This window comes from Hyaena hyaena, unplaced genomic scaffold (genome assembly GCF_003009895.1).
Source record: "Hyaena hyaena isolate Hyena2069 unplaced genomic scaffold, ASM300989v1 scaffold_550, whole genome shotgun sequence".
Lineage (NCBI taxonomy): Eukaryota > Metazoa > Chordata > Mammalia > Carnivora > Hyaenidae > Hyaena > Hyaena hyaena.
The window spans coordinates 919810-942614 of record NW_024081182.1 but is presented as its reverse complement, the minus strand read 5'-3'; the positions used below and the strand labels follow the sequence as shown (position 1 = coordinate 942614).

General features: G+C 46.9%; 1 protein-coding gene across 4 annotated transcripts in view; it reads right to left on the bottom strand.

Annotated features, from left to right (window-relative positions):
* Window positions 1-22805, bottom strand: part of VPS35L (VPS35 endosomal protein sorting factor like) — a 118919-nt gene that overhangs the window by 6213 nt on the left and 89901 nt on the right. For all 4 annotated transcript variants that reach the window (XM_039255889.1, XM_039255891.1, XM_039255892.1 and 1 more), the window contains 3 exons: window positions 15744-15883; window positions 6824-6989; window positions 777-895 (listed from right to left, as the gene is read on the bottom strand). In XM_039255889.1, coding sequence (XP_039111820.1) covers window positions 777-895; window positions 6824-6989; window positions 15744-15883 — 425 coding nt within the window. The remainder of the gene's footprint in view (window positions 1-776; window positions 896-6823; window positions 6990-15743; window positions 15884-22805) is intronic.

Genomic DNA, 22805 nt, shown 5'->3' with positions numbered 1-22805 from the left:
CTTGCCTCTAAAATTTAAAGGCACGGCTGTTCCCACCTCACCTGAGTGTCCTGAGGTTTAGATGAGTTAATGCGTGCAGAGTCCTCAACACCACACTTAAGTAGAACAGACGCTGGGGAACCAGAACCTACCACTGAGGGGGACAATAACCACATGCTACTTCCTACAAGAGAAGCAGAAAGGCCTTGGTTGAGGAGGACAATGCAGTGGTTAAAAGGCTACTACTTTAAGCTGGGAGATCTCTAGGTGGGGACTCTGCTGTTCAATCACCAGAGGAAACCCAGGGCTGTGGAGAAACCTCTCTGAGCCTCCATTTTCTTTTCTGTCCACTAAGAACAAACACAGTGCTTGTATATCGGCATGAAAAAAACTAAGGTGTGCAGAGTACAGGCTGTTTATTCTGTATGTACTGTTCAAGCATCTCCTGTATGCCAGCTTCTGCTCAAGGTGTAGGGACGCTGTGGTGAGTGACAGATGGACCCCAAAGACCTAGCCTCAGGCACAAGGAGGTCTCCAAAACTCAACGTTACAAGGTCTCTACCCCCATGGAGCTTACGTTCTGGTGGGAGAGGCGAGCAGCTGAAATACACAGAACATTTCAGAGAGTGACCAAGTGAAGCAGGAGCAAAGGCCCTGGCCGCAGCACACATAATCAGTCTGCACATAAACACACTATTCACATGAAAAAGTTTCCTTCCAGAATGAACCAATGTTCACCCTAGAAACTTGTGCACTCAGAGCAAGCGGCAGTAGGGGCACAGGCAGAGGGCACCTACCTCATCCTTGGCCAGGGTTTTCAGATGCTCCAGGATCTGAGCCATCACCGTCTCACACAGCTTGTTGTTTTCAGCCAGAAACTTGGTGTCTCCCCCATAGAGGCTGTCATTGGAGTCAACTGTTGTTGGAACAAACCAGAGCAGTGAGCAAAATGTGGCATACCCATTCAAAAGAATACTATTTAATCATAAAAAGGACTTAAATTCTAATACATGGTAAAACATGGATGAATCCTGAAAGCTTTATGATAAGCGAAATATGCCAGACACAAAAGGGCAAATATTGCATCATTCCTCTTATACAAGTTACTAGAATAGGCAAATTCATGGAAGGAAGTAGAATGGAGGTCACCACAGGCTGGGGGGACAAGGAAGGAACAGGAAGTCACTGTGTACTAGGTACAGAGTGCTGGGATGGTGAAAAAAATTCTAGAAATGGACAGTGGTAATAGCTTCACAACACTGTGAATATACTTGATAAAGTTGAATTGTGCATTTAAAGATAGGTAAAACGATAAGCTTTTATTACTATGTGTATTTGAACAATTTTTTAAAAATGTAAAGTCTTAGTACAAAAAAAGTCCAGATCTTTGACTGCAGAGACCACTCCAAGGGATTTATTTATCTTAAGAAAAAATCAAGGGGTACCCGGGGGGCTCAGTTGGTTAAGTGCCCGACTTCGGCTCAGGTCATGTCGTCATAGCCTGAGTTCGAGCCCCACGTTGGCCTCTGTGCTGACAGCTCACAGTCTGAAGGCTGCTTCAGATTCTGTGTCTCCCCCTCTCTGCCCCTCCCCTGCTCATGCTCTCTCTCTCTCAAGAATATGCATTAAAAAAAAAATTTTTTTTAAAGAACAAATCCAATACGTGCACAAAGATGCACGTATGCGATGCTGTTTTGTAGCCAACAGCAGCATTTACTATATGTTCACCGTATGTTCATTATAAACTTGTTTATAAGGCCAAAATGAGAAGCAATGTAAATGTGGATCAATAGAGCTTTAATTAAATGCTCTGTTACAATATTAAATACTAGGAGGAAAATAAACATATATGATCTATAGTTAACTACCATATACTACATTATACTGTTGTTATACTATTAGTATCAGATAGTTACAAGATACTGTTAATTTTTATTTTTATTTTTTTAAGTTTATTTATTTTGAGAAAGAGAGTGCATGAGGAGGGGAGGAGCAGAGAGAGGGAGACAGGGAATCCCAAGCAAGCTTTGCATTGCCAGTGCAGAGCTGGACATAGGGCTTGAACCCATGAACCGTGAGATCACTATCTGAGCCAAAGTCAAGAGCTGGCACTCAACCGACTGAGCCACCCAGATGCCTCAAGATACTATTAATTTTTAAAAAGCGACAAAACAGAATCCATGGTAGGGCCTCTATATAAATATAGCACACAGATATATATATATATCCGTATATATTTCCTAGTTTATAGTTGCTTAAGAACCAATTTTTTTAATTAAAAAATTATATTTCATTATTTCCTTTCATCTGTCTGAATCTTTTAGAGAATGGGACAGATAATAAGCATATAGTAATTAATTGATAAAAGAATTTCAGAGATGCCTTATGTACATTTCTAGTTGCTATATCAAGAGTAGCAACTCATGTTCTTGCTTTTTATTTTGAAAAATGGCAAGGCTGTAGACAAGTAGAGAAAGCAGTACATCGAATACCTGCCTGTCTCACCTCAAAACAGCAGCTGACACCATTTTGCTCCTGTGCAAGCTCTCTCACTTGCTCACTCCATACACACACACACACACACACACACACACACACACACACACACACAGACATATTCACACATAATGGGTTTTTCTGGCCACGCCATTTGTGAGCAGATTGCAGACCTGTTGTCTAAGAATAAGAACAACTGCTCCCCAGCAGTCTGCTTGCACCCCGGCTTCTCTGTCCAAAGGTAATCTTGAATCCAATTCTGAACTGCCTGTTCATGGGCCTACGTCTCCACTACTATCCACCATTCAGAGGATGACAGCTATTCTCCTAAAATAATCTAACAGACTGTGATTCTTGTAAAAGAATGTGATTCAGCCAGTCACCACCACCTGATTCTGCAGGGCAGCAAAACTACAGCTGGTGGAGGAATTTCTCACATCCACTGCTGAGGACCAGAATAGTTCCTGGCATAAATTCTCAGTCTTACTCCGGGTTGGAATCTACTCTTTCTGATTAGCTCAGCACTGGAAAAGAGGGAAGGTCTAAGACTGCCCATGGCCAGCAATCCCCAGGCAGGCCAAGTGTGTGTTCAGAGCAGGATGCTCATTTGTTTGGGTGCGCACACACACACACGCTCTGTACCAGGTTCCAGGCTAGGAGCTGGGGACCCAGTGCGGGGCAAGGCTGATCTGGTCCCTGCCTCAGAGAGCTTACAGACTATGAGGCGATGCAGAGCAGCAAAGTGAATAGCATGCACTGAATGTCAGAAGGGGGCAATACAAGGGGTTATGGGATCTTAAAATCTAAGCTTGGGATGGAACTCTGGAATTAACAAGGTCAGGCTAAGCTCTACAGCTTGAATTCACAAGTGGAAAAAGGGGCTAGGAGGCAAGAAGAGTTTTCCATGCTACTACTTGATCATGGCAGAGGGAGCAAAGGGCGAAGTTGAGAATTAGAAGGAAGTTGGTCAGACCAGTGTGTACTGTGGCTCTGAGAGTCCAGGCACAGCTCTCCTGAGGGAGATATATGATATCCCTGGCAAGTGGCCACTAAGAATAGCCCACAATCCCTGCATCTGTCTTGCCCTGGGATCGCGACCCTGAATGCTTCAAGGGCCTGGCAGGTGACATGGAGGAGCAAAGGGGCTACACTGGCTTCACAGGGGCATCCTCGGTTGTGGTCTTCCAACTAGATAGACACATGCTATCTGCATATTTAATAAACGTGCAGGGGCGGTGCATGGCTCAGCTGTTGTGAGTGTCTGACTCTTGACTTTGGCTCAGGTCATGATCCCAGGGTTGTGGGATCGAGCCCCGCATTGGGCATTGCACTGAGTGTAGAGCCTGCTTGAGATTCTCCCTTTGCCCCTCTACCCCACTTGCGTGCACTCTTTCTAAAAAATAAAAAAGTGTAATAAAAAGTAAAAAATAAACATCCATTATACAGGAAACTTTCTCCCTTCCACATCAAACATGCCCACTCTCTCGTATGTCTGCAGGAAAGCACTGGAGTTCTTGCTCCAGGTAATTTCAGAATGTCATCTTATTAATCTAGAAAGAAAGTGGCAAAAGAATCCTTTGTAAATGGAAAAAAATGTGACTACTTCTTCAGAAGTTCTAACCTGTGTCAACACTGTAAAAGACTGCCTAGAATAAGAAGGGGGTGGGAAAGCAAAGCCTCCCTCAGGCCCCCTAGGCCCCTCTCCTCCTAAGACGATTGTTAGGTCACAGTTGTGAATCCAGAGTAAATACAGCTGGGCCAAGAAAGGAGAAAAACCCACCCATCCTTCCATTTTCTTCTCTAAAAGCCAGAAATCTAGACTCCTGCCTATTATACACAGCCACAGCCCCTTTGCTCGCATTCTGGCTTCCAGTCTGCCCGCTATATAGTTTAGACAGAGGTTTAAGTTAAACGAATCTGCTTAAGTAGAAGGAGGAGGAGGGGCAGGAGACAGGAAAGGGCTTTCCCCTCTAACAGGGCCCAGGGTTTGCAGACCCAATTCTAGATCAGTGCCTGGTCTTCAGAAGTCTCTCCACTGTTATATTTGTACTTGGCCAAAAAGAGGAAATAAAAATGCCAATAAATAGGGGTGGCTGGCTCAGTCGATTAAGTGTCTGACTTCAGCTCAGGTCATGGTCTTGCAGTTCGTGGGTTCAAGCTATGCGTAGGGCTCTGTGCTGACAGCTCAGAGCCTGGAGCCGGGTTTGGATTCCATGTCTCCCTCTCTCTCTGCCCCTCCCCCACTTGTGCTCTCTTTCTCTCTCAAAAATAAACACTAAAAAATAAAAAGTTTTTTAAAAAGCCAACAAGCACAGGAAAAGGTACTCAATCTCACTGGCCATCAGAGAAATGCAAATTACACTCACCAAAACAGCCAAAAAGAAAAAGACTGACCACACGGAGGGAACAAAGAGGACCCTCATTCATGCCTGGTGGGAGGATCAATTGGCACAACCTCTTTGGAAGACTATGAGACAGTATCTACCAAAGCTGAACTTAAGCAAATCCTATGAGCCAGCAATTCCACCCAGAGGCATATAGCCAATGGAAATGTACACCAAGAACACGTACAAGAGTGTTCGGAGTAGCATGATCCTCAACAGCCAGAATCAGGACCATTGGAAACATGCAAATGTTCACCCATGAGGGAATGAATAAATTCTGGTATAGGAAGCCAGTAGAATACTACACAGCATGGCAGAAGGATGCACGTCAGCTATGCACAACACAGATGAATCTCACACACACGGGATCGAGTGGAAGAAGCCAGCACCGAAGAATGCTTGCTACCTGATTTCATTTACATAAAAGTAGAAAATGTACCAACTAATCTGTGATACTAGAACTCAGGAGCGTGGTACGCCCTACAGAGGAAAGTGGGGGTGCTGACTGGAAGGGGACATGATCTGGGCGGGGTTACCTGGGTGTGTTCACTGAGCTTTCCAGCTGATGGTATGTCTGACATATGTCATACTTTAATTAAAAAACACTGTTATTTTATAATCAAGGAGGCAGCATGACGCAGGCTCCACAGTTCAGGGTCTGACTCGCACTTCTACCAATAACTTCGCACCGGCCCTGGAGTAAAGCACGGTGTCCCTTGGAAGTCTCCCCTTGCACATACGTAGAACGGGGACATAAATGCCTGTCTCATACCCTGCAGGGCCATAAGGAGTACGGAAGAAAGATCTGTGGAGTCTGGTGTGGGCCCTGGCTCGCAGTAGGAGCTCAAGTCTTAGGTGCTGTCATCATCTACATCAACCTGCCTCCTTAAGTCACGTCTTAACTATTAGCCTCCAAATCCCAGCTAGAGGAAGCCTGAGAGTTGTAGCAGAAGGCCCTGCCTTAGCACTGCAAATGTGTTTCCTGAAATTTCCAAGTGGAGAGGCCACTGCTGAAACCCTAAAGTATATGATTACCTGCCAAAGCACTTTCAACAACAAATAGGGCCATTCTGGGGAAACCGATCATCAGAACTGAGGGTCTGACAAGCAGGTGGGTGCTTGGGCTCAGTGGGAAGATGTCTGGAATTGGGACTGTCTTGTGTTACATCTGGGATGTGAAAAGTCTGCTTTCAAATTCCTCGCAGCAGGTGCAAAATGGCTGGTGGCGCATAGGGGAGGCAAGGCCACCCCCTTCCTCCTGAGCACCTGAACTAGGGGTTCCCAGAGCCTCAGCAGCACCTGAAGAACTAGGTGAAAATACCCAGGGTCCCACCTGAGTCCGTGGTCAGGGGCAGGCCTGGGATGAAGCTCAGGCCTGTGGACCCTGAACCACCTTTCTAGGTTATTCTGTAGCACACCTGAGAGAGCACGGAGTGAGTGCTGGGAGTGCTCCTCTAAACTTGTCTGGTCGCCAAAATGATTTTGGATGTTTGTTACAGATAAAATTCTCAGGCCTCTTCTTGGGGATCCCCAATGAGAAGGGGCAGGATGGGGCTCAGTGATCTGCTCAGGTAATTCTTTTTTTTTTTTTTTTTTTATGTTTTATTTATTTCTAGGAGAGAGAGAGAGAGAGACAGCGTGAGCAGGGGAGGGTCAGACAGAGAGGGAGTCACAGACTCTGAAACAGGCTCCAAGCTCTGAGCTGGCAGTCAGCACAAAGCCCGACACGGGGCTTGAACCCACGAACCGTGAGATCATGACCTAAGCAAAAGTCGGACGCTTAACTGACTAAGCCACCCAGGCTCCCCTGCTCAGGTAATTCTTACTTAGGCACATGTAGCAAGACCCTGGACTAGAAGTTCCTGGTGGGTAAAACACTTAGGGGATGAAGAAAATGAAAACCTTGTACTTGACTTTCATGAAATTGTAGCTCAGTGTAGTCCGGGGCGAGGGGGCCCCACTACCTTTGTCTATGTGGTAGAGATAGGTCTCCTGGCTCATGGCAGATAGGAGATGCAGGACGCAGGTGTAGATGCGGATTTTGTCGTCGCTGTTGTCTTCCCAGGTGTAGTCCTGGATCACGTTGAGAAGCTCTCGGACAAGGAACAGGACCCCATGTTCGGGATGATCCTAGTGGAAAGCCAAAAAAGGATAAATAATGCTAGATAGAAAGGAGAAGGAAAAAAAAAATCCACCAAGACAGAAACCCAGGTCCGTCCCTTTAGCAGCTCTCGGGAAGTGGAAGCGCCAACATACTTTGCAGGCGGGCCCACTCACAAGCCTGGTCAGACACCATCAGGAAAACGGACAGGATGATGTTCACCCCGCTGATGGGCGCGCTCCGGTCTGGGGAGATGAGCCTGGAGAGCCTCTTTGGGTCCAGGGAATGAGGGAGCAAAGTTACTTGTCAGCTTAATGGCCTGGTTCCCAAATTATGGACTGGTTCTATGTATAGAGCGGGAAAAAGTCCTGCTCCTCCGACTGCAAATGCAAGATTGGGGGTATCGTAGCAGATGCAACAGCAGAAGCCACCTACTTTGTGTAAGCCCCAGTGATCACTGTCATCACCAAGGGCACCAGCTTTAAATATAGCCTTGCTCTTTAGGGCGTTCAGTGACATGAACAGCTAAAGTGAGGACGGTCTCTTGGGAGAAGAAAAAACCCAAGAGGCAGAGCGCAGAATGGCGCTCCTCAGATGCTGACATGAATCGGAAGCGAGTGCCGGATGCCACGAAGCCAGCAGCTTAGTGCACTTCCAACAGGCTGCCTGCAATTCTGTGGCTCCCCTCCTGAACCCGCTGCGTGGACACCTACCACACGAGTCTGTGCCCAGCTCTGCCACCATTGTCTCGCTTACCCGGTGGCCACACCTTGCCCCTCATTCACTCCAGCCAACACCTTCGTCTCCCGGGCCCAGCGGGACCACTCAGAATCCTGCCAGGACACGGGGCACGCTCACACTGGCTCCATGAGGGCGAGTTCAAGAAGGATTATTTATAAAGACATGGGCAGCGTGAAGGGGGCTGGAGAGGAAGGACAGGCGAGACACCCAGGACTTGCTACAGCAGGAAGCCCTTACCGTCCCTGGGCCGAAAGCACATGGTGGGGGGAGGCGTTACTGGCAAGTGTAAGACCCGTGGCTGGAGAAGGCACCTAGCAGGGGCCGCAGCCTCGGGTAGAAGAACGAAGCCACTGCCAACCGATGGCCACGTCAGGGGACGGATACCTCAGACTCGCTCTCCTCCCACCGTCCAGGCTGCTGCTGTTGGTCCTGCTGCTGGCTGAGGGAGCTGGAGACCAGAAGGGAGCCCAGGTGAGGCGGTCCTCAGGGGCCGGGCTCCCACACACATCTCCATGGAATTGCAGAGATTGTGGCAATTCCATGCCACATCCATGGCTACGGCTGGCAGCTCATGTGCCAAGGATGCCTGGCTTCCTGGCCCTCCTGTTCCCTCTGACTGGAATCTTCATCTGCAAGACTGGGCCACAGTGGCTCCTCCATAGCCTCCAGATCCCATTCCCCATGCCAGCTCCTCAGCATCGCCTTCCCTGATCAGCCATCCACAGCCCTCCTCACCCCCGGCCCCCAGTCTCCATCACAGACCATCCTGTCTTTATTTCTTCAGAGCACTTCCGAAGTGACTGACTGACTCCTGCAGTGAACTACCTGACATGATCTCTTGTTCACATTTATCTTTCATCCTAGCCGATAACCCCCAGGAGGACAGGCACTGCAATCTGCCTTATTTGCCAATACACAGCCATGACTGCCCTGGGAACAAATGTTAACGGTGTCCCATCCCTGTCCCTGGTTCTAGGACAGTGCTGGGCACAGACAAGCAACCAGCAGATAATGGTGGTTGGGTTACAGTTTGAGCACCTTCGCCAGGCGCTAAGGTGGCTACCAAGACAAGTAACAGTAGCCAACTTTTATGGTGGCTGCTATAGCTTTTCTGTGTTCCAGGAAGATACGATTATGACCACCCCCCAATTTCACAAACAGCAGATGAGCCACAGAATGGCTAACTGGCACTGCTGGTATGGAGTGGAACTCGGGCTCAAGCTCTGAAAGTCTGGCTCCAGAGCAGAGATTCCTAACTGTGAATGCTGTATTTATATTGCCCCTCTGGGACTTTCCAGAGTGGGCTAAGGGAAGCCATACATATTATGACATTTTTCTTTTAACGTTTGTTTGTGTTTTTGAGTGAGAGACCCAAGAGTGTGAGCCGGGGAGGGGCAGAGAGAGAGGGAGACACAGAATCAGAAGCAGGCTCCGGGCTCTTAGCTGTCAGCACAGAGCCTGACACGGGGCTCAAACTCATGAAGCACGAGATCGTGACCTGAGCCGAAGTCGGACACTTAACTGACTGAGCCACCCAGGTGCCCTAAGCCAGCTATTCTGAATACCAGCATGGAGTAGGAGAAATCCCAGAACTGAAGTGGGTGGAAATAACAGCCTCCTAATCCAGTGAGAGTAAAAGCACTAACACTTTCAACAGTGAGAAGGAAGATAGATGATGTGAGAGGTTTTGCACAGCTGTTAACATCTACAGGAACTACTGCTTGGATTTCAGCAAGAAAGATGGCACATGACGCCTAACAAGTCTGAAGGCCTCAAACCAGAGTTCTCAAAATTGCCCAAGCTGCGGCTAGCCTTCCATTCAGAGAGCCCATCTCAGCAGGCAACTTACTACCGCCTTTCTTTGCAGTTTCTAACTGGGTGATTTTGTTCTGCTATGCGGATGTTAAAAACTATATTTTATTCATGGGGCACCTGGGTGGCTCAGTCGCTTATGCGTCCGACTTTGGTTCTGGTCATGATCTCGTGGCCCACATCGGGCAGGCTCTGTGCTGACAGCTCAGAGCCTGGAGCCTGCTTCGTGAATTCTGTCTCCCCTTCTCTCTTTCCCTCCCCCACTCAGACTCTCTCTACCTCTCAAAAATAAACAAAACATTTATATATATATATATATATATATTTTATTTAAAGGACCCGCCTTGGGAAAAAACAACAATCTGAAGGTTCCAGTAACAATTGCAACACCACTGTCGTAACTGTTGTGGGAGCCCCCTCAGCACACCTTCACAGAGATGGAAGAAGGGGTAAGGGAGACATAAAGGTTGGGAATAAGCCATTTCCATGAGCTTTTGCTCACAACTGAAAAGATGAGATTATTTCCAACCTTCTGTACCAGGAAAAATTTTTCCATGACATCCATGCTTCAATGGTTGTAACATTATTTTTTTTTTATTGTACTTTGATGCCTCAGTGCCAGGAACTGAAGCAAGGCAAACACAGTTTTTTGTTTGTTTTTAAAAACGAAAAAAAGGTCCTGGATTCAGTTGGCAATGCAAGTGGGAAAAGTCCCCCTGCAGAGGCTGCCTCCCTGATGCGGTACATCAGCGTTATGAGCAGCTCCCAAGGGGCACCTGGGAGGGACTCAACCCTCTCTCACAGCTGGACTCCTTGGTCCTGGTCTGCAGGAATCCTTCTATTTAAAAAAAATTTTTTTTTAATGTTTTATTTACTTCTGAGAGACAGAGAGACAGAGACAGTATGAGCAGGGGAGGGTCAGAGAAAGAGGGAGATACAGAATCCGAGACAGGCTCCAGGCTCTGAGCTAGCTGTCAGCACAGAGCCCAACACGGGGCTCGAACCCACGAACCATGAGATCATGACCTGAGCTGAAGTCAGACGCCTAACTGACTGAGCCACCCAGGCGCCCCTAGGAATTCTTCTATTAAATGTCACTCCTCGGGAGAAGAAGGAATGCCCTAGAAATTACTAACTCTCCAGGAGCGCTGAGATGAGAGGCAGCAGAGATGGCGCTGAGCACAGACATCCTGGCTCTGAATTCTGTTTTGGCCACTTCCTAGCTGGTGACCCTGGAACGCGAGGCTGTCAGGAATCAGCCTACTGTCTGTGAGCTGCCTGGCCATACAGGCACCCGCCCCTGTCTGTCTTGCCAGCTGGAGCCCCTGGTGTCCCCAGAGCTCCTGTGCACTGAGGCTCCCTTCGGGTCCCTCAACACACAGTGTGCCTTCCTGCCTGCAGGCTCTCTGCCCCCTCTGTCCAGAACACCCTCTCCTTCCCTCAAGCCCCTACCCTCCCTTACCAGTCTTCCTCTGCATCTCAGCTCTAGTGGCACTTTCTTGGGGAAGTTCCCTGACCCATTTCCCTTCAAATTTGGGCTCCCATGTCTTTGTGGGACTTTATACAATTGTAGTTAAGTATAAGTTTATCTGCTTAGTGTCTGTCTTCTGGAGTGGAGGACCCACCTCTCTGTTCCCTCAATTCCCAGATCAACAAGTATTTACAGAACAGACAGAATGACTGCAGCTTAGCACTTGGACACCACATTACGCTTATGGCTGGACCTCTTCACAAGGAAAAGAAGTAGAGAAAGACATTTCCCTGCCTAGGTGATCAGTGCCAGAAAACTAATAATATTTCCTCTGCCTACAAATTTTAACGGAATCAAAATTAGGCCTCTGAAATGGTAACGCGGAACCCATTCAATCAAGTCTACTTTACATGTGCTACCAAATGTGGTTAAGAGAAGGGCATTAGTTCAATTATATAGAGAAGTCTGTCCGCCAAGGGGCTGTCCACTACTAACACCAGAGCAGATTGCTTCGAAACGCTCCCAGAGTGGCACTGTTTGCCGAGAGAGGGCTGGCCTGGGGAAATGTTTATTTCTGCATTTGGAAGTATGAATCTAGTAGGCCACATGGTTTATTTACTCTAAAATCACTTCAAATTCTTTTCTAAACAAATAAAATCAATCAAAGCCTTTTAAAAACCTTGTACATGGTTGGTAGGAATGCAACATGGTGCAGCCACTATGGAAAACAGCATGGAAGTTCCTTGAAAAATTAAGAAGAAAACTATCAGGGGCGCCTGGGTGGCTCAGTTCATTAAGGGTCTGACTCTTGATTTTGTCTCAAGTCATGATCTCACAATTGAGAGATGAAGCCCTACATTGGGCTCCACACTGGATGTGAAGCCTGTTTAAGATTTCTTTCTCTCCCTCTCCCTTGCCCCTCTTTCCTGCTCATGCTCTCTCTTTCTCTCAAAAGGGGAAAAAAAAAATAACTACCATATGATCCAGCAATCCCACCTCTGGGTATCTGTCCAAAGAGTTGAAATCAGGATCTCAGAGATGTCACTATTCTCATGTTCACTGTGGCACTATTCACAGTAGCCAAGATGGGAATAACCTAAATGCCCACTAGTGGATGGATGGATGAGGAAAATGTGATATACATACACAACAGATTCATATTCAGCCTTAAAAAAAGGAAATTCTGCCAAGTAGGACAACATGGATGAACCTTGGAAGCCAATAAGTGAAATAAGCCAAGAGAAATACTCATGATTCCACTCACATAATGTATCTGAAACAGTTTTGTTCACAGCATCAAAGAGTGGACGGCGGTTACAAGGGCCTAGGAGGAGGAGGAAATGGAGACTTATTCATCAGTGGGCTTACGAGGCACCCGGGTGGCTCAGTCAGGTAAGCGTCCGACTCTTGATTTTGGCTCGGGTCATGATCTTGCGCTTCATGGGGTCGAGCCCTGCATCAGGCTCTGTGCCGAGAGCAGGGAGCCTGCTTGGGATTCACGGTCTCTGCCCCTCTCCTGCTCGTGCTGTCTCTTGCTCTCAAACATTTTTTTAAAAAATGGGCTTAAAGTTTCAATTAAGCAAGAACGAGTAAGCTGTAGAAATCTGCTGTACAACCCTGTGCCTGCAGTTAACAGTACTGTATCACACACTTAAAAATGTTAAGAAGGTAGATCTCTTGTTAAATGCTCTTACATTTAAATAAAACTAAATTTCAAAAATTAAATAAAAGCTGTGACATGAAAGGATATCATCTGAACCAGGTAAAAGTGGGACACGGGAGTTGCTTTCATACTAAACCTCCTCATAACAGACATGCCTCATGTGTGGCCCATCCTGTGGCCGCTGAGCCCATGGCACACTCACCCTCGGCTATTCAGGCTGAACATCTTTCGCATTTGTTATGAATGCTGTATCACATAGGAGGGATGGAGGGTTGCTAAGGCTCAGTCTTGAGCCGAAAGAGTGCCCTGTAAATGTTGCAGGCTCAGATGGTACTGAACAGACCCCAGAGCATCACAGACCTGGGTTCAAATCCTAGCTCTGCAGTTCACTAGCTGTGCAATTCCCCAGTGAGGGCACCTTAAGTAGAAAAGGCACAGTGACTCCCACCCTGCGGGGCTTGGGGAAGGAGTCCCAGAGACTGAATGCTGACGAAGGTCTTCAGCACAGCATAGGACGCTGGGCAGGCAGTCACATTGGCTACTCTTTGTCTCAAGGTCTTTACTCAACCCCAGCAGAAGCACACACACCTATACCAGGGATGAGAAAATCCGCTGAGGCCAGGGGGACATTCTGGTGAATGCCGACGGGCCAGGTAGGTGACAGAAATGGGTCCAGAGGTGTCCATGGGAATTGGAGAGAGTGTACATGCTTTCGCCTCCCTCCACAGCATGGGCCAGCTGCCCCAGGTCAGACAATGTGGGCCCCACATGGCAGGATCTGATTTTTCAAGAGGAACTAAAAATCCGGGTTTTTCTGTGATCTACCAATTTTTAAACGTGGGTAATTCATACCAAATGTTTTCCATCATTGTGTGGCCAAAAACCGTGTCTCCAGGCTGGATTCCACCCACTGGGTATTAGTGTGCAACCCCAGGGACAGAGCTTCTGGATCACAAAGTACTTTCAGATCAACCATTGCATTCAACCTCATAGCAGCCCCGCCAGGTAAGCGTTTGGGTGACATTTTAGAAAGGTGACAATTGAAGCTCTGAAGAGTTACAAAACTTTCCCAGTGCCATAAGGCTGCTGAGTCACTGGGTCGGACCGCACTCAAGTTTCTGACTCCAAGCACAAGGCTTTCGTCAAGTCTCTCATGATTTTTAATGTGAAGAAAACCCCATGTGCAGAAGAAAAATGCATCTCAACTAGCCAGCAAACAATGACACTGATCAGCTTAGATTACTCCTTAGAAAGGCTGTTTTTTTTTGTTTTTGTTTTTGGTTTTTTTTGGTCCCCTCACTTGACAACTAGACTATCCAAAAAACAGATAAACTGATTATACAAAGTTATCTGAAAACACTGAGGTCAGGCGCTGAGCTCTGCCCCCTAACCACGCCATTTCCTCTCCCCAGAACCTGGGGTCTCAACCAGGACAATAGGAAGCTGAGTCACTCTTTGTCTCCTCAGCTCCGCCGAGACAGAATTCACGTGCCTGACAATTCAGCCATTCCCCATGCACATTTCAGCGGTCAGGATACTCCCAGAACTGTGCAAGCATTGCCACAATCAGTTTTAGAACATTTTCGTCACCCCAAAAAGGAACCTTGTACTCATGAGAGACAGTTACTTCCTGGCCTGAGTGCAGAGGGCTGTTTCTCCAAGTTTCTCCGTCCACACCTCAATTACTCAGGCGGCTTTCAAAAATGCCGATTCAGGGCCCCATCCTAACCTACTGAGTGAGACTCTCTGGGGGAGGGAGTCCCAAAATCTGTATTTTAGCATGGATCCCAGATTCCTACACACATTTGGCTCAACGTTGTTTTGTGCCTGGACCCTGTCACAGCCTGGTGAAGGCTATGGGCTCCTCAGAATAGGATATTTAATACAGAAGATAAATTATATAAAAACAACAAAAAAAGCAGAAAATAAAATACACGAGAACACAAAATATAAAATATACTCATCAAAACTTTTCTATGTATTTGTTATACACCGTATTCTATTACTTCTTGAGGAGTATGTTTAATTAGCAATTATGCTAAAATATACTTGTCAAAATATTTTTTCGATGTATTAGACCATATTCTATTACATCTTGGTGAGTATGTTTAATTAACAAGTCTTCTGAAATATCTGTCACACCTTAAATGTGATACGAACAGATGGCTGATTTCTTTGGGGACAAAGTCCTAGCCCTGTGACTACCTACTACCGTGGTTCATTGCCTATATAATTCACGAGGGGGGGAAAAAAAAACCTCACAAGGGAGCAAAGGGCCAATTTCAGTTTCACAGAGATTTGTAAAAATTAAGATTTTTCTTTCTCATCTAAATTCATGGCTGCCCTGCCAGACCCTCGGAGCAGGCAGACCGCGGGGTAAGAACCCTGCTAGGGTGAGGGGCCCGGTGCTGGGTCTGGAGAGACCAGCCAGCCCAGGTCTGACTGCTCATCAGAATGTTCCAGAAGAAACCCCAGCATCCTTCCAACAACGTCTTCTTTGATCTTTGCTATCTCATTTTGGTTTCTAATACTTGCCATCCAAACATCACCGTCACCTTTGACACGACTGGACTGTTTTAACCACGTGCGTGTACTCACTCACTTAATCCTCGCAACGACCCAGAAATGCAGCGCTATTATTACTCCCATTTTACAGATAAGGAAATTGCAGCCCAGACGTGTTACATAATTGCCCAAGCCTGCAGTGCCCAAAGGAGGGAAAGGGAGGATTCCACCCCAGGCATCTTGGTCCGAGGCCTGAGCCCTTAACCCCTAAGTGGCACCCGCTCAACTATGTACCGAACCGCAACTAATATACCCAGGACACAAAATGAACAGAAAAGACATTCAGTATTAGGGGCGCCCGGCTGGTAGAGCATGTGACTCTTGGTCTCAGGGTCGTAAGATGACACAGGGAAGAGATTACTTAATAAATAAGAGTTCAAAAAAAAAAAAAAAAACATCGAACAACATAAACTTCTGACTAGAAAAGCAGCACACAGACACAAATAGAATGTGCCTGCAATTTTAGGGCTAAGAATGTACATGAAGCTGATCAAAGAAGGACACACCTATGGCTCTTCTGGCGAAACGTACCGGAACTATTAATAAAGTAGAAAAGAAATTGCAGAGGAATTCCAGAAGGAATGATTCCGACGGTCGCATCTTTCCATCGATATTAATCATCTTTGGAACTTCCGGAATGAGGCTTATAGCGGCTTTGAAGAAGGCATCAGCTGTGAGACAGAAGAAAAGTCTGTGTAAGAGAGAGAACTCTGAAAAATCCAGGGTCTGTTTTCTTCTTCACCCGGCTGGCAGGCCCGTCCTGAGAGTTACGTGGAAGCCAGGCCATCCTGAGGGCCAGATACGGTGGGCAGGTCCGACCAGAGGGCTTCTGCAACCTTCACCGACTTGTAGGACATTCTGTGGAGAGGGTACTGCCCTTGCCTCCCATCTCCGCCCCTCTCCCTCCTTCCTTCACTGAGCAATTCAGCTCAAAGAACCTCCGTCAAGCTGGCTTTGATAATTAAGTGAAATAAACCAGTGGCCAGTTTTTACAGAAAGCCAAGGAATCGCAGTTGCCGGGGCAGACAGCTCAACCCAGAGGAAGGCCAAGTGCCTGCTCCTTCAACAGTGTCCTGGGTGCGCTCGAGATGCCAGCACAGCACGTGGAGCAGGGCGCAAACTCTGGTCTGGTCTGAGTCTACTCTAGCACACCTCATATTTGTTAAAGAAATAACAAACACCTGGGGGCGTCTGACTTCGGCTCAGGTCATGATCTCACGGTTCGTAGGTTCAAGGCCCCGCATCGGGCTCTGTGCTGACAGCTAGCTCAGAGCCTGGAGGCTGCTTCGCATTCTGTGTCTCCCTCCCTCTCTGACCCTCCTCTGCTCTCTCTCTCTCTCTCTCTCTCAGGGAAGAAAAAAAAGAAAGAAAGAAAAAAAGAAATAACAAATATCTGAAGGAATCCACACGTGTACACACACACATAGCTTCTGAGACTTCTGACTACGTAAATAGTTCTGAGAATCACTTGGGAAATAAAGATATATTTTTTTTAAAGTTAATTTATTTATTTTGAGAGACAGAGTGCACAGGGGAAGGGCAGAGAGAAAATCCTGGTCAGCACAGAGCCCAACTCAGGGGCTTGAACCCACGAACCGGGAGCCGAAACCAAGAGTCAGGCACTTGACTGAGCCACCCAGATGCCCCAAGATATTTTTAAAAATACGAAGTAGTCTTGTAAAACAAGACGACTTCAAAGGGTGAGACAAAGCAAGGGAAGGGGAGCAGAGAGGAAGAGAGGGATGGAAAGAGGTGATGGGAGGGAGGCAGCAACAGGAGGAGAGAGACAGGAAGGAAGGATGGGGAGAGAAGAAAGGCCTGGAGGTGGGGGCGGAGAGGGAGAGAGTTCTTGACAGAACTGCCTAAGTATCTGCCAAGAGAAAAGCCTCAAGGTCGAAACCGACAAAACACTGACCTTACAAGTGAAATTTTAAACTACCCAACAAGATCAATTGTTTGCATGGTCCAAATAACTATACTTCCAGTCCGAAACGACTTCCAGCGATGCGGAGAGGACGCTGCACTGGCCCACGGCACCCCGAACCAAGGCGGGGGCCCCACCCAGCACCCCGGAGGGGCAAACCCAACAACGATCTCCTGCCCCCTGGGAACAAAGGCCTGCACTTAATGAGAAAAGTATGCGTCTGCAGCTGGATGTGGGGTTTTTTTTTGGTCTTCTCTTCCTTCCTTCTTCAAAGCAACACCCCCCCCCAAAAAAAAACAAAACAAAAAACAAACACGTTAAGGAAAGACCATTCTCTCAAAGTTTTCTCTATAAAGTTACCACTGGTCCGGGAAACTCCGTCCCCAGGCTGTCTCTCCCACACTGAACTCACCCTTATGTCCACCTTAGAAAATGTACTAAGCACCAACGGTGACCCGGAACCACAGGATAAAAGGGGGTGAGAGTTGACAACATCAGTGGGGTGATGAGACTGACCTGATCACACTAGTTCACACCTACTTATCAGGAACCTGTTGTGTCCTTTGGTCTGGGGGGGGGGGGGGGGGGGGGGGGAGGACACACAAAGCAGCTGATGTCGATCTTGTATAGAAAGAGATTAAATATAGGGGCTCTGGGAAAAGACACTTGATAGGGACTTCTATCTTGGCCTACAGATAGTAGGAAATGACATTATTCACGGGAACCCCTGTCTTGTGCAGTCTGTATTTTCAGTCCTCAGCAGTCCTATGGGGGAGGCACAATGATTTCCAGGCCCACATGAGGTAATAAGCTCGAAAAGGGGATGGCCAAGTCAGAGTAGCCCAGGGATGGCAAAAGACCAAGCTGAGCAGAGCTTAAAGGCCATCACCTGCACTGAACAGTACAATCACTTTTGCATTATTTAAAAAAATTTTTTTAAGTTTATTTATTTTGAATGGGCGGGGAGAGAGATACACATACACATGCGTGCAAGTGCAAGCAGGGGAGAAGCAGAGAGGAGAGAGAAAATCCCAAGCAGGTTCTGTGCTGTCAGCCTGGAGCCTGATTCAGGCACCCTAAATTCAGGTCTTTAAAAAAAAATACAAACCTACAAATCATAGATCTGATAAGGGTTGATACCTAGAATATAAAAAGAAATTCTCCAGTAACAGCAAAACAAGTTACCCGATTAACAATGGGCAAAGGACCTGAACAGACATTTCTCCAAATACACAAATGGTCAACAAGCACCTGAAAAGATGCTCAACATCGATAATCACTGGGAAAACGCAAATCAATGCAATCCCCCAGAGATTCCATCACTGGGAGAGAACTTCAGGACGGGAACCATAAAAAAAAAAGCAAAAAAAAAAAAAAAAAAACCCAGTAAACAACAAGCACTGGCAAAGATGTAGAGAAACTGCTGGCGGGAAGGTAAATAGTGCAGCTGCCGTGGGAAACACTTCGGTGGTCCTTCAAGAAGTGAAACAGAATTACACTCTGACCCTGCAATCCCACTTCTAGGTTCACCTTCAAAAGAAATAAAAGCAGGGACTCAAACAGATACCTGTACGTGAATGTTCACATTAGCCCAAAGGTAGAAGCAACCCTAATGTCCATCAACAAGTGAATGGACAGGCCAAATGTGGAACATACACACAATGGAACTATTACTCAGCCTTAAAAAAGAAGGAGATCCTTAAACATGCTACAACATGGATGCACCCAGAAAACATTATGCCAAGTGAAACAGGTCTGACAAAAATAAATAAACAAAAAAACAGGTCTGACAAAAGGTCTACATGGTGTAGAATTTCACCTTTAGGAGACAGAGGGGTCAACTGCATGGAGAAAGTAGAATGGAGAGAGGGGAATAATTATTGCGTAAAGGGCACAGGTTGCATTGGGTTTGGAGTCGGGTTCTGGAAATGGAGAGTGGTGAGGGTTGCGCGACATTGTGAATGTACCTAAAACCACTGAATTGTACCCTGAAAAATGCTTACAAGGATCCATTTTATGTCACTCATCCGTAACCACACTGCACAAGCAGCAGAGCGGAACGCACCGCTGACGTTCCACCCTGAGCACAGGCAGGCCTGACGCCGGCTCTGGCGGTCCTCTCCTGCAGGAAAAGCTCTCTGTCCCCCGGGCTCTACACAAATTGCTTTCTGGTGGAAACATGAAGTCCATAATGACCAAGGTGAAGAGCCTCTCTCAGTGGAAATGAAAATTCTGCTCACAACAACCTGAAAGACCATTTATTTATTCTATTTATGTGCTTGTTACCAAGTGGCCCCAAGAAAAGTGCCTATTATTATGACTCATTAAGGGAGCAGCTTTGTGCCGGGCACCCTGTTCCTCACAAACACCCACCCCCCCCTCAGTTCCCATTCCAAAGGAGGGAGCTAAAATAAACAGTTATTTAGGGGCTGGGGCAGAGAATGTTCCAGAGTGTTCCAAAGCAGACTTTTATCTCTATCCTCAGAAGACTTACCCCATATATAAAATCTTATCTAGGAGACTTCTCAATTTTGACTTCGTAATTAGAGCTCAAATCCTACTGTATATGAAGTTTCTCCTCCTGGAGTTCAGAATAATGACGTCAATACCATAGAACACTTTTGTGGCTATTAAAAGCCCTGGAAAACAATCCAAGATAAAATGGGCTACATGTGTTTTGTTTTGTAAAAGACCTACAGAAAAAGGAGAAACCCGATTCCAATCCATAAAGACTATTACTCCTGTTTCACTGTGGGGTGGGGGCTTGGGGGTGAGGGGGGGATGGGAGGAGGAAAAACAAGCATAGGTACCAGCTTCCCTATGCTGTATCTTTTTCCACCAGAATCTTCTGAGGTTTTACAGGCTTCTTTTCCACATCCCACTTAAAAAAAAAATTGAAAATAAAGACCAATACCCCCACTCAGGCTTGGCTGGCCCCACCCACGTCCATTCTGTTAGAGATCCTTCTTTGTGGGGTGCCCACTCCTCTGCAGAGCGGCATTCAGCACTGCCGGGTCCTGGGGGGGAGGGCAAGCACTGCCACCGTGCCTGCTCTCAGTACAAGGGGCTGCACTGCTCTCAAAGCCAGTTTTCCAAAATTGCTTTGTGAGAATCATCAGAAGCCTTGCTAAAAATACAGGTTCCTAGAAATAAAAAAAAAAAACAAAAACATGGGGCGCCTGGGTGGCTTAGTCAGTTAAGCGTCCGACTTTCGCTTAGGTCATGATCTCGCGGCTCGTGGGTTCGAGCCCCGCGTCGGGCTCTGTGCTGACTGCCAGCTCAGAGCCTGGAGCCTGTTTCAGTGTGTGACTCCCTCTCTCTCTGACCCTCCCCTGCTCACGCTGTCTCTCTCTCTCTCTCTCCCCCCTAGAAAAAAAAAAAAACAACCAAACATGGGGCGCCTGGGTGGCTTAGTCGGTTAAGTGTCCGACTTTTGCTTAGGTCATGACCTCGCGGTTTGTGGGTTTGTGGCCTGCGTCGGGCTCTGTGCTGACTGCCAGCTCAGAGCCTGGAGCCTGTTTCAGAGTCTGTGACTCCCTCTCTCTCTGACTCTCCCCTGCTCACACTCTCTCTCTCTCTCTCCTAGAAATAAAAAAAAAATAATAATAATAATAGTAATAAAAATACAGGTTCCTAGGCCCACTATGGCCGATGGGAACGCATCACGGCAAAGAGACTCCAGGACCTGAGAGTTCCCCTAGCTGTAAGTGCACATGGATGCTGCACACACATGTTACACACAGGCTGCAATGCGGCCAAACCTTGAAATCATTACGCTAAATGAAGGGAATCAATCCTAAGAGACCTGTATTGTAAGACTGCATTTATATAAAATAATAAGAATAAGCAAATCCATAGCAACAAAAAGTAGCCTGGCAGCTGCCTGGAGCTTGGAGGAGGGGCAGCAGGGAGTGACTACTCAGTGGGTCCAGAGTTTCCTTTCAGGGTGATGAAAATGTGCTGGAATTAGTGATGATGGTCGCACAACTCTGTGAATGCCCTAAAAACCACTGAATTGTACACTTAGTAGAAGGATGGATTTTATGATACATGAACCTATCAGATCTCACTCAGCTGTTATTTAAAAACTATATATGAATTCCCAGGTCCTGCCTTAGATGTATTGAACCACAGTATCCATGATAAAGACTGGGGTGGGGGGAGGCTCCTGGGTGGCTCAGTCGGTTAATCATCCAACTTTAGCTAAGGTCATGATCTTGTGGCTCACGAACTCGAGCCCCGTGTCGGGCTATGTGCTGACAACTCAGAGCCTGGAGCCTGTCTGCTTCAGATTCTGTGTCTCCCTCTCTCTGTGTGTCCCTCACTTGCCCATTCTCTGTCTCTGTCTCTCTCTCTCGAAAATAAAGTGTTAAAAAAAAAATCAAAAACAAAAAAACTTGCATTGTCATATGCTGGAAATGATACAGCTAATAAAGAGAACAAGGTATATCTATATAGATCTCTATGATATATTAAGCACAAACCGTTACATACCTGTGTACAGCAGGGTCCTACCTTTGTAAGAGAAACGCGTATATACTTATGTAGATGTATAAAAAAAGTAGGGCAATAAAATGCCAAAGTATTAACTGTGATACAGGATTGGGGCTCAGGGTGAAAGAAACTGGGATCTTTCACTTACTGCTAAGTTATTACGTGGGGTTTTTAATTTACATTTCTAAAAATAATTTTTCCTTAGCATACATAAAAAGGCAATGTAAGGTTTTAAAATTTTCAATCATAGAAATGGGCAAAAGAGCAAGTGAGGTAATAAGGTAGACAAGGCAGGTGATTGCTCAAAGGGGGTGTTTAAAGACACCTCCTTAATCAGAGGTGGGCGCCTACCCACTGCCGGGGTCTCCAGCTGCTCCAAGGGACACCCACCCTCCTCGTGTGCATCAAGCAGGGCACTAGGGGTGGCGCACACCTTCCAGAGGCCCAGGGTACTGGCCTGCTCCCCACAGCAATGCACCAGGAAGGCTCTTCTCTGATTAGTTGCTTCGTGAAGTGAGGCATAATTCAGGGTTCAAGCTCTCTAGACAGCTCCACTTGCACGGATCCTTCTGGAGGCTTTAGAAGATCTCACTCCTGGGCTGTGAAGCCTTTTCTGGCTCCTCTAGGACAACTCAGGAGCTAGTGGCCTCCCACAGGCATGCTCCCATGAAGAGCCCATTGCGATCTGTTTAGTGCACCAAGGCTCTGCCCGGGACTCTGTCTGAATGACAGATAGGGTTCCGCATTCTCAGAGACTAAGATATCCATCAACTGGACTAGTGGAAAGCTTCAAAATGCTCAGAATTAAGACGCCAGTTGCTCATTGTTGGCAAAAGCAAAAAAACGGGAAAGAGTCCAAATATTTTTCAATAGGAGTTTAGGAAAAAAAATGGACGGAGGCCTGGGGAAATAATTTATAGCACTTCCAACCAGAAAAGGAAATGAAATAGAACACTGGACAGTCGTACAAAGAATGGGGTGGATCTTTATGTACTGACAGGGGTTAGGTGGGAAGGGGCATGGGGAGAAAGGCCAAGATTTACTGCTAAGTGAAAAAAGCAAATTGAAAAACATCGCAGAGGGGTGCTTGGGTGGCTCAGTTGGTTACGTGTCCCACTTCAGCTCGGGTCATGATCTCGTGGTTCATGGGTTTGAGCCCCGCGTCAGGCTCTGTG